The sequence below is a fragment of the Berghia stephanieae genome, chromosome 5 (assembly GCF_034508935.2).
Source record: "Berghia stephanieae isolate SIO BIC M18660-M18661 chromosome 5, UCSD_Bste_1.3, whole genome shotgun sequence".
Lineage (NCBI taxonomy): Eukaryota > Metazoa > Mollusca > Gastropoda > Nudibranchia > Aeolidiidae > Berghia > Berghia stephanieae.
Genome location: NC_088364.1, coordinates 63,633,000 through 63,645,499, shown reverse-complemented (window position 1 = coordinate 63,645,499; position 12,500 = coordinate 63,633,000). Strand labels below are relative to the sequence as shown.

Genomic DNA, 12,500 nt, shown 5'->3' with positions numbered 1-12,500 from the left:
TTCGCCAGAAAACTTCGACTTGAAAACTAGTAACCGATTAAAATTGTCACAAATTCCCACCCTGGCGAATTCTATAGAAGACACTGGAAGTCTCAGGTTTGATTCGTTGTGGCAAGTTGGCGCCATCGTCATCAACCGATGTTTGTGGTCAGTGTTTTCTGACCGAAATGAAAATGTAACTGCTTTGTTTGTGTAAGTGTAAGAAAGAAAAAAAAGATGGATGGATGGATGGATGGATGATGATGGATGGATGGATGGATGGATGATGGATGGATGGATGAATGGATGGATGGATGGATGATGGATGGATGGAGAGATGATAGATAGTAGATAGAAGATAGATGATAGATGATAGATAGATAGATAGTAGATAGATAGTAGATAATGAGTAGATAGAGAAGAGAGAGAGAGAGAGAGAGAGAGAGAGAGAGAGAGAGAGAGAGTTGTGAAATGGCAGTGTATGGTCTGCTCTATTCACCTGCTGCAGTGTTAATCCAGAATGCAAGTTGTTACACATCGCAGCAAGAGACATGATGGTCTTCTGGCTGACCCAGGCCGGAAGTTACGTAATCCGTCTGTGTATCCAAGACGACAAGTCCACGACATTCAACACAGATAGAATTTTGCGTGTTTTGGTCACATAGAGATGTGCAGTCCGAAGTATTTACCCATTGGTTGGCCGTGAAATACGTGTCACATGATCACAACACTCAGAAAACCACCAGAACAACACACATACAAAATGGCCTCCAAATCCGAAATAGAATAATAAATACGTTGGGGAAAGATAACTTCACATTCACCTTGGACACAGCTAACTCAGTCTAACCCGAGACGTCAGCGCGCCCTTCGTCAGATCACGTGATTGTGGTCATATCTGAGGAGCTGCTAAGATTAGGGAAATACATAAATATATTAATTTGTATCAAAACTGCAGCACTCGGAAACAAACTAACCTTTAAAATTTTGGCCAAAAAAACTCGTCCTTCAAATATATATTTATATATATAAAATGACCACATATTGTCAAAAAACTATCCTTGAAAATGTTGGTGAAGTCTCAGATTCGAGTTTATGTTAAAATGAGAGTCATTTAAATCAATCGATATTTGAAGGACCACTTTTCTGGCCACATTTTTAAACAAACCTGCTAACGTTATTTGGAACGAAAACATCAGCAATAACTGGCTGTAAGACCTCGTGTCTCCACTCAATATTCAACGTTATTGGGAAAAACCACTTGAAATGAAATTATTCCTCGAAATAATAAACAATTAAAAGCCACTTGACGACGGAATGAACGGGTAAGTAAAAATATGTGGACTGGTTATTATCAATACGTTTTATTGGAATACATCAAGGGGGGGGGGGGGGGGGGGGGGCGACGACACATGGATGGAAGATGGAAAAGTGGTTTTGTGGATGGTTGGATGGATAGTTGAATGTTTGGGTGGGTTGATGGGTTGGTAGGTGGCTAGATGGATGGAGGGGCGGATTAATGAATGGATAAATGAATGAATGAATGAATGAATGAATGAATGAATGAATGAATTAATTAATTAATTAATTAATTAATTAATTAATTAATGAACGAATGAATGAAAGAATGAATGAATGAATGAAGGAATGAATGAAGGAATTAATGGATAAATTTAAAAGATTGTTTTAAAGTTTTACTCAATAAACCATAGTATAAAATATGATGAGATTTCCTTTGGAAGATGTAAACACCGACGCCATTATAATCCACTACCCCCCCCCCCCCCCGTTCCTGGCCCCCCAATTCTTCCACATCGCCATCATCAAAGACGGGACATTTTCAATCTAATCAAATATTTCAAACGCCAGCTAATCACGCCACGACATCATCAAACACCCAACGACTTTGACTGAACCAAACAAACGACCAAACCCGTGACGCATTTCAATAATGGGTTCGTTTGTTGTTTTGTTGAGGTTTTTTTTTTTTTTAGGAACATAACAAGGGTCCCTAAAACACATTTGCCTCCATTCTTATTATCAACGTAAGTGAGGCTGAGGGTGTCTTTGAACTTTAAAACGTTAAAAACATTTTTTTACAAAATCGCCTCAGGTAATAAAGGACAATTGACTTAATTATTATCATTTTCGATTGTGATTGCTTAGATCCGAAACATTCTTCATTTTTTATTCCATTTCATGTGACGCTTTAACAATTGTACAAGTGTTATGTAGTAACGCACAACGTATAAACAACGTGATTTGATATTCGGGGTTCCAAAATAATATTTATTGATAACTTAAGTGTGATGTACAAACGTTTGGCTGGACACCACAAATTATCATTATCATGAACGCAGTATGAAGCATGTTTCACGCTTCAGAGGTTAAGCAATCCTATGTACCACCTACTTGTCTCTATCATCCAAAGCAATCAACCCCACAGCAGATTGTAGCCATCTTTAACTTATAGATAGTATGCGCTTGGGCAAGAATCTCACAACACTGCCATCCGGAAGTATAACGGACCAACACACAAAACTCTTTGTAACCATGAATTTTTATGGTCTGGATAATACAGTTTAGTGAAAATTACTCATAAACGTGGATGGTAAAAAAAAAACCAATAACAAAGACTGGATTGATGTCAACTTCATTCAATCTATAGCCTGACACTAGAACCTACCAGGACTTATCTTTTGACGTCATTTTTAAGGTTTGCGCAACGCCAAGTGAGATGTCGTTAGTAGTGCTCAAAGAAACAAGTGATCCCATTGATTGAACTATTGAACACAACTCACGATTTGTTTTCTTTTGTGATTATTTGGTTTTGACCTGACCCTTGCCGGAGTCCTTGGCTGGGAGGGAAAAGTCAAATGAGTAGTTACTGTATATGGTCGCGATGAATTCCGTCATCAATGTGTCAAAATATCGTGACTTACTAACTGTGGGACTGACCCATTCGACCGATCGGCATGTTCAAAAGGTTGCTATGGAGCACACCAAAAATTATACTTCCAGTATTGAAGAAAATCATCGCCGTCTTAAGAATTTGCCTGTCACCCGAGGAAATCAGCTTGTGATTATTTATCACAATAATTCTGACTCGTTGGTGTGGAATTCGCATTGTGACATATTTTTTAATCAAGATCTGTGGGGCTGATTATTTCGGGTGATGGGCGAGTACTTAAGATCGCTATGTCCACATTTCACACACACACACAACGTATTAACTGTCATACTCTGGAAAAACCGATATTTAAAAATTTGGCCAAAAAAAACCCGTCCTTCAAATATCGATCGATTTAAATGACCCTCATCTTGGCAAAAACTCAAGGTTTGAGAGTTTTTACCAAGATGAGGGTCATTTAAACCGATCGATATTTGAAGGACGAGTTTTCTGACCAATGTTTAAAATAATATGGGTTTTTTTCTAGATACGGCAGTTAAGTGTTGACCTATCCAAGTCCAAGAGACACGAAGTGACCAGTCCTACCATTGGAACGTTTATACACTGGACGGTGAGTGGTCAGTCAGCGGACACTAGAGGAAGTACAAGGGACGTACCAGTGTGTGTGTGTGTGTGTGTGTGTGTGCGCGCGCGCGCGCGCGAGCGAGTGACAGCAGCAGTAAGTGTTTACAAATTGGATTGGATAAAAATTAACTGCACGACACGCACACGTGGATGGGAGGGGGGGGGGGGGGGGGGGGGGTCGCGGACATCCAATAATGATGGTAGAGGGACGTGATACATCAGTACTCTTGAGAAAACCAAATCATTTCGATAAACCGAGCTGATCATTGATAGTAGGTATGCGTGTAGGTAAAATATTCGTCTATTATGTCCGCCAAATGAATAAGTGGTAAAGACACATACAACAGTTTTTGACCTTTAAAGTTGACGGATGGTCTGTTCGGCAGAATATAGTGAGACTGATTAAAACCGCCCAATATTATAGGTAATTTTTTTTTTTTTTTTTTTTTTGAAAGATCCAAATCGCCCCTTTAGGTAAAGTTACTCAAGTTTACGGTATATTTTTTTCCACATCCGTTTTAATCAATGTAAATATATCCACATTCACCGTTTTGACAGCCAGTGGCTGTCAAAGCTGGGGTTGATTGATTTTACAGGCCATTTCTGAACAATGATGAATTTGTTTTGGTTGGATCTTTTAGAACCAATTCAACGACGGAGAGAAAGTCAAAGGGTTGTTGTTGTTGTTGTTGTTGTTGTTGTTGTTGTTGTTATTGTGATGGTGGTTGTTATTTTTATTGTTGTTAATGTTCGTGTGATTGTGGTTATTATTATTGTTATGGTTGTTATTGTTGTTATTGTGATTGATATTATTGTTATTATTGTTGTTATTGTTATCGTGGTTGTTGTTATTGTTATTGTTCATGTTATTGTTATTGTTGTTGTTTGTTTGTTTGTTTTGTTTTGTTTTGAGATTGTCCTTTGCCATGAATTGTTTCTCTTGTATCGCGCAAAATCGTCGCATTCAACAGTTTCGAATGACGTCATCGCTTAAAATAAATCTCTAAATTTCCAGGAATTCACTGCTAACCAATTCCTTATTCACGGAATGAAAAAAAAACAAAAAACAAATCAGATTTTTAATCTAGTAAATAAACTGCTTTTTCTGTTAAAATCCTCATGAAAATGTCGACTGCCACTGTGACACAGACACACACACACACACACACACACACACACACACACACACACACACAAACACACACACACACAAACACATTATCCAATTGGAATCCACAACAAGAAAAGACGTACACAGTTTTCCTTTCATCTTCCAACTATCAGTAATGTCAAATCTAACACAACCAGACCCGATCGAACTCAAGGCGTAAACGCAACAGGTTTGACGCGTGTTCTCGCTCACTCTCAGTCAGGCGAGATGGATACAGGACTACTACTCACCACCAATTCCTGGCAGCGCGTGCAGTCTTGAGTGAGTGAGTGAGTGAGAACAAACTGGTGGGGTGAGGGAAGATTCGCAAGTCGTAAGGGGAGGAAACGTTGTCAGATGGTAAAAGGGATGATTTGGGGGGGGGGGGGGGGGGGGGGGGGGGGGGGGGGGTGTGGAGTGAAGATTGGATGAAGGGGTAGATGGATGGATGGATGGATTGTTGGGATGGATGACTGGATGGATGGATAGGTGGGTGGATCAGCGAATGAAGTCCTAGGGGTGGATGGATGGATGGATAGGTGGATGGATGGATAGGTGGGTGAATGAATGGATGGATGACTGGATGGATGGATGAATAGGTGGATGGATGGATGGATGTATGAATAGGTGGATGGATGGATGGATTGATGGATGGACAGATGAGTGAATGAATGGGTGGGGGACGGGTGGATGGATGGATGTATGGATGGATGGATAGATGAATGGATGAATGGGCGGATGGATGGATGGACGGATGGGTGGGTGGATGGAATGGTGGATGGATGGATCGAAAGATGGATGAATGGATTGATGGATAGATAGATGGGTGGATGAATGGATGAATGTATGGATGAAGAGAGAGAGAGAGAGAGAGAGAGAGAGAGAGAGAGAGAGGGATTGTATGTGTGTGTGTGTGAGTGAGAGGGACTATGAGAGAGAGAGATAGTGTGTGTGTGTGTGTGTGTGTGTGTGTGTGTGTGTGCGTGTATAAGAGACAGAGACAGAGACAGACAGACAGAGAGAGAGAGAGAGAGAGAGAGAGAGAGAGAGAGAGAGAGCGTGCTATGATATTCAAACCAAATGGACCTAATGAAGCAACTAATGAAAGGGAATTCAATGTAGGGAAGAGCGAGGCCAATCTTGTCCACAAACCATCAACAAACAGCCACAAACCACTGAACACTTACTTTGTCAATGATTAATTAATTATTTTTTACAAAATTAAAGACTGGTTTTCCAAAAATGATTAAGTCAATTTTTCTAATTTTTGAAATGTTCTATCTATGAGATATATTGAAACGTAAACTTTATTTTAAACACCAATGGACGCAATTGAAATCGATTATATATTTTTGAAGGATGAGTTTTCTGGTCAAAATTTTAAATATCCGTCGTACTCTGGAAAAAAATTGATAACTGTTGAAACCCCGAAATAGGTCATTCCATGACCTCCAGGAATGACCTTCTAGACTCCATGTCTTCCGGCCCTCGGGGCCAAATATTTCCCGATACCGCTTAACAATAATATATTATTATATATAGAGGACGTGGGAAGGATGGGGCGGGAGGGGGGGGGGGTGACTGAGGGGTAGGGGGAAGGGTGGGGGGGGGGGGGAGATTAGGGATTTTTCTCCCGTCCTATCCCGTCTTCACGGACATCAATCAGAATTCAGACGAACCAAACAGACAATTAAACAAACAAACAAACGCAGGAAGGAAATAAGAAGAACAAAACGATCCATCCTCAATCTGATGGTCTAGTGCAATCCGTACCCCATTTGCATATTGAGTGGGGTGGACTTAGAGAGATCCTAAGACCTCCAATACAACATTTAGCCATTTTCTGGCCAAAAAAACACGACTTACTTTATTCAATTTGGCCAGAAAACTTGTTCTTCATAAGAAAAAAAAATATTGAGCTTTTACTCGCATATAGCGCAATATCCACTAAACGTACTCAACCCGCTTTACAAGGGGTTCCTGACCAACAACAGAATCACGTAACATACAGAACGACCCCATGACGCCTGTTAGGCGATAATACAATTTTTCAGACAGAGACAACGGGGGAGGGCAAAAATTGATAAAATGAAAGAAAAATAAATCTGGCCAAATTGGAAAAAAAAAATAATTGTTTTTTTTGGCAGACTAAGGAGAAAATAGAACGTGTTGCCAAATATCAAGAGATTTTCTCTTCTTACGGGTTTAGCGTACCGTAGGTCATTATCATAAAGATGGCTGTTTTATATTTATTTACCTGGCAATTACAAATTTACATAATAATCGATTTCGGGAAGAGATTTTTGTTTACGAGTGGTTTGATGACGTCATTAATGCCAGGTCACTGTCGTCATCTTCGTTATCGATATCTTGTAACTTTGGTAGGTATCTTGGTTATTATCATCGTCATCGTCTTCATCATCGTCGTTGTCAACATCATTATCACCATCACCATCATCGTCGGTCGTTGCCATCGTCATCATCATAAGCACTACACTCTCTCTCACTCTCTCTCTCTCTCTCTCTCTCTCTCTCTCTCTCTCTCTCATCTCTCATCTCTCTATCTTCTCTCATCTTTCTTCTATCTATCTATCTTTCTCTTCTATCTTCTACCTACCTCCTACACTCTTACCTACTCTACCTACTCTCTACCTACTTACCTACCTTCCACTACCTACCTCTACCTCTCTATCTATATATTATCTATCTATCTATCTCTCCGCCTCTCTCCCTCTCTCTTCTCTCTCATTCTCTCTCTCTCTCTTTTCTCTCTCATCTTTCTCTCTTTCGCTCTCACTCTCTCATTTCTCTCTATCTTATTTCTCTCTCTCTCATTGTTTCTCTTCTCTCTTCTCTCTCTCTTCTCTCTCTTCCTCTCTCATCTCTTTTTTTTCCCCTCTCTCTCTCTCTCTCATTCTCTCTCTCTCTCTCTCTCTCTTCTTTCTCTCTTGCTCTCTCACTATCTCTCTCTCTCTCTTTGTGCGTTGAATTGTGTGGGTGTGTATGTGTGTATGTGGGTGTGTGTGCGTGTGTGTCTGTGTGCGTGTGTGTCTGTGTGTGTGTCTGAGTGTGTATGTGTGTGTATGTGTGTGTGTGTGTGTGTAAAATTGTTTTCACCTTACATGTTTGTAGTTTGCACCTGTCCCGTCCATCTGACACCCTCACAAAAATCATGATCACTTAATTTATCCCAAGGGAAGTAACACGATTTAAAGATGCCTCCCGCGAATCCATCCAGAGTTATCGTTTATGACTTGGTCTTGATTAATTTGTGTAACTGTGAAGACGACGGGAATGTCGCTGAAGACAATAGTTGTGGTGAGGAGGAGGTGTTGGAGAAAGGAAAGTTGGAAGAGGCGGAGGAGAGAAGAGGAGGAGGAGGTGGAAAAGATGAAGGAGGAGGAAGGAAGGAGGAAAAGGAGGTGAAGGAAGGAAGGAAGGAAGGATGAGGAGGAGGAAGGAAGGAGGAGGAGGAAGGAAGGAGGAGGAGGAGGAGGAAGGAAGTGAAGAAAAGGAGGTTAAGGAAGGAATGAAGAAGGAGGAGGTGTTGGAGGAGAGGGAGGTGGAAGAGGAGGAGGAAAGAGGAGAAGGGAAAAAGGAAGGGTAGAGAGGAAGGAAAGGGTGAAGGAAGGAAGAGGAGGGTTGGAGGAGAGGGGGTGGAAGAGGGGAGGAAGAGGAGAAGGAAGGAAGGGAGGGAAGGAAGGAAGGAAGGAAAAGGAGGAGAGAAGGGGTGAAGGAAGGAAGTGAGTGAAGGAGGAAAACGGAGGTGAGGAGGAAGGAAGGTAAGGAAGAAGGAGGAGGAGAAGGAGGCGGAAGAAGGAAGATATGAAGGTAGGACGGAAGGAGGAGAGAAGGTATGAAGAGATGAGGCGGAGAAGAACGAGGAGGTCGAGGAATGAAGAGAGAAGAATGAGAAGGTGGAAGAGGAGGAAGAGGAGGAGGCGGGGGAAGAAGAGGCGGAGTTAGAGAAAGATGGATGGGGACCAAGAAATAGAAAAGGAGTTGTTCGACATCTTGATCAATGAGGCGGATTAGAATAACACCGGGTACTACGTCCATAAAAAGACGACGTTAAAAATGTCGCAATAGCGGAGCTGCCTGCCTACCTGGAATTAGAAAAATTCGTAGTTTCCAAGGGGAAAAAAATGAAAGAGTCCCTTTAGATAGCTTTGGAAATAAAATAATGTTCTCTCAGCATGGTCCAAAATGCTCCAAAGTCCTGGATATAGGTGCTAAAGAACTAAATTTTCCTTTTCAACGAGATTTATTGAGTCAAAGAGGCTTATGCAGTTCTGTAGCTGGAGCCAAAAAAATCGTATTTCTACGATTTTTTCGTAGTACTAGGCAGATCTGCATAAGGAAACCAATCACCACTGACAACAAGGTAAGGTTGAACAATTAGACAGTCACATGCAATCCCGCTACAACAATAATACACGTCCATAAATTTCCATCGTCCATTGTAGGAACTCAGATCATCATCATCATCATCATCATCATCATCATCATCATCATCATCATCATCATCATCATCATCATCGTCGTCTCATCATCAATCATCATCTCCTCGTCATCGTCATCATCATCATCATCATCATCATCATCATCATCGCTCTCGTCATCATCATCAACATCATCATCACCCTTCGTCGTCGTCGTCATCATCATCAACAACAACATCAACATCATCATTATCATCACCATCATCACCCTCATCACCATCCATGCCCCAGCGTCAGAGCAGGCATACAGAATGTAGTAGATTCGTAAATAGGGTTCAACAGTCGTGACGTCACTTCCCTCGTAATGACGCATAGTAACTTAGTAACTGGTTCTAAACTATATGAACAGTGGCGGACGACCTTATGAAATACTTCTTCGACGAGCATAAAAGTGTATCCAGAGGAGAAAATCATTATAAATCTGATCATGTTTTGACTTTTATACATTCTGATCACGCGACATGTGAAAAAAGTTCTAGCCAGCATGACGAATAAAAAGTAACGATTTTCTTTTTTTAGTACCAAGCTGCTGGTTGCTGGGCGGACGTGACATCAGACTTTTGAATCCTATTACCCCCATGGCCATCAGTGCGAGCACCCAAGATGATCAATGTTACCAGGTCCCAAATAGGAATAGCGACTGTGCCCGCCAATGCATCAATGCTCGCTATGTACTCATTAACCAGTCGTCAGGGGGCAAAGGTCATTGACCGCGAGCTGGCTGTCCTGCCATTGGCTGATTGTTTATCCTGACAATTAACGGGTTCTTTGTGTTATTTTTTTTGTTTTATCTTTTGATTGGTATTTTTTTTAGGGCGGGGAGGGGGTTCTTTCGTTTTTGTCAGTTTTGTTTTTGTTTGTTTTGATTTGTATTTTGTTGTTTTTTTTTTGTTTGTTTTGTTTTGTTTTTTTTTGTTGGGGGGGGGGGTTTTGTTTGTTTTGTTTGTTTTGTTTTTTTTTGGGGGGGGTTCGGTTTTTTATTTTTTTAGGTTTTGTTGGGTTTTTTTGGGAGGGGAGGGGGGAGTTAATAGTTAAAATCCGCGAAGTCGTAATTATTGATGTCCCAGGTTTGAGAGTTTTTGCTGAGATGAGAGTCATTTAAAACGATCGATATTTGAAGGACGACTTTTCTGGCCAAATTTTTAAACACATGGTTTTTCCAAAGTACGGCAGTTACTGCAGTCATACCACAAGGACAAGGAAAGTCTGTCCGACAAACATTGAGGTACATTGACGTACCTTGAAAAAAAAAATTATTTTTTTTTAAATTTTAGCCAGAAAACTCGTACTTCAACTATCTCGATCGAACACCGACCCTCACAATCTCAAGCAAACTCCCAAAACCACCCGGGACTTCAATGAAAGACGTCTCAAGGACAATCCCCAATCCCGGGTTTGAGTCCCTGACACGATGGGGGTGATTTTAATCCATCGATATTTGATTGACGAGATTCCTGGCCAAAAACTGTTTTTAAAATTATGTGGGGTTATTTTTCTGCGTACGGTAGAAGTAGAAGAAAACATGACATCGACGATTCTCCGCCCTATCCAAGATGCAAACAAGGGAGATAATTATACTCCGTGTAAGCGATAAGGATAATATACTTTAAGTCACGTGAACAACGAATCCTGTATCTCCTGCTGGACGCCGTAGAAACAATCAGTCTCTCTATATTGAAGCCATGCCTGTAAGTAAACACGCTGGATGATTGTACGGACACAGCAAAACTGAGTGTTATCAATGATGATGATGACGATGATGATGATGATGATGATGATGATGATGATGATGATGATGATGATGATGATGATGATGATGATGATGATATGATGATGAGACGATGATGATGACGATGATGATGATGATGATGATGATGATGATGATGATGATGATGATGATGATGATGATGATAGTGATGATGATGATGACGATGATGATAATAATAATAATAATAATGACGATGATGATATGATGATATGAGATGATGATGATGATGATGATGATGATGATTATGATGATGATGATGGATAACATAATAAAATATTATTATCACAAGAATCACTTGTCCTGGAGCTTACTAACGACAACTCGCTAGACGGTACAAAACCAAAAACAATGACGTCAAATATAAGTCCTACTGGTTCTAGCGTAGCCATCGTTATGTTATAGCCGGATACTGAAATCCAAAGGACTGGCAGTTTGACGTCATTAGTGAGTTGTCGTAGTAGAGCTCATGGAAACAAGTCATTTCATTGGTAGAACTATTGAATTCAACTCCGATTTGTTTTCTTTTGTAGCAAGACTGCATTTGACGCATTTTTGTCAGTATCAGGCTAACTTACGAAGGCCACGGTTCTAGCGTAGCATCGTACAGGTAACAATTATAGTCCGACACAAGAACCTATAGGACTTATACTTTGACGTCATTTTAAAGGTTTGTGTAGCGTCTAGTGAGTTGTCGTTAGTAAAGCTCAAGGAAACAAGTGATCCCTTTGGTTGAATATTGAATACAACTCACGATTTGTTTTCTTTTGTGGCCAAAGACTTGTCTTTTGACGTGATTTTTTGGCCAGTGTCAGGCTATAAGTTAGCGATGTCTACCTTCTCTCCCACCAAGATTTTTACACCAAATACAAAATAGTAAAACCATTAATCCATCGATCACTTTAATCTTGTTGTTTTTGAAAAGGTGAAGGTCATATCCATCCATATTAATTTGAAGGACGAGCTTTCTGGTCAAAATTATAAATACCTGTTTTTCCAGAATTGCTGGTATTGACCTTAAAACATAATTAGATTAAATGAGGTTGGAAGGGAGGGGGGGGGGAAGAGGAAAAGGGAAAGAGAAGAGGATGTATACAAAATAATAATTACACGAAAGGAGGCGGAAGAGGGGGGGGGGGAAGGAGGGGGATAGGGATAGAGAAGATTTTGTCGAAAAAAATAATTAAAGGAAAGGAGACGGGGGTCGGGCGGGGGGGGGGGGGGGGGGGTGGTTGGAAGTAGATAATTCAATGAGACATCGGACCTGTGACAACCGCGACCGACGCCTGGCATCGTAGAAGATAGAATGAGTGAGAGGGGTTTATCTAGGTCACGTGTTAGATGGGATTTGGACTACATCTACATTTTTAGTGGTGGGGTCCGGTGGTAAGTCTTCTTGTCTGGCGGTTGATTTACAAAAGAACATTAAAAAAATTGAGGGGTGGGTGGGGTTGTTTTTCCTTTCTTTCTTATTCTATTCGGGAGGTGGGGGGATCATTTTTGTTTTGTTTTTGTTCAGTATTGTCTAGTTTTGCTTATTTTTTCTTATTGTCTGTGTGTGAGAGAGAG

General features: G+C 40.7%; 2 protein-coding genes across 6 annotated transcripts in view; both read right to left on the bottom strand.

The window, feature by feature from the left end:
• The window catches only part of LOC144973386 (cAMP-dependent protein kinase regulatory subunit), a 182,398-nt gene that overhangs the window by 42,359 nt on the left and 127,539 nt on the right, over positions 1-12,500 (bottom strand). Inside the window, exon 1 of one of the 3 annotated variants that reach the window (XM_078915748.1) lies at positions 479-885. The exons of the other annotated variants lie outside the window; for them this stretch is intronic. Coding sequence (XP_078771874.1) covers positions 479-532 — 54 coding nt within the window. The 5' untranslated portion in view covers positions 533-885. Of the gene's footprint in view, positions 1-478; positions 886-12,500 lie in introns of those variants that run through there. 3 annotated transcript variants of the gene reach the window in all.
• The window catches only part of LOC144973384 (uncharacterized), a 226,549-nt gene that overhangs the window by 145,472 nt on the left and 68,577 nt on the right, over positions 1-12,500 (bottom strand). The window lies entirely within an intron of this gene.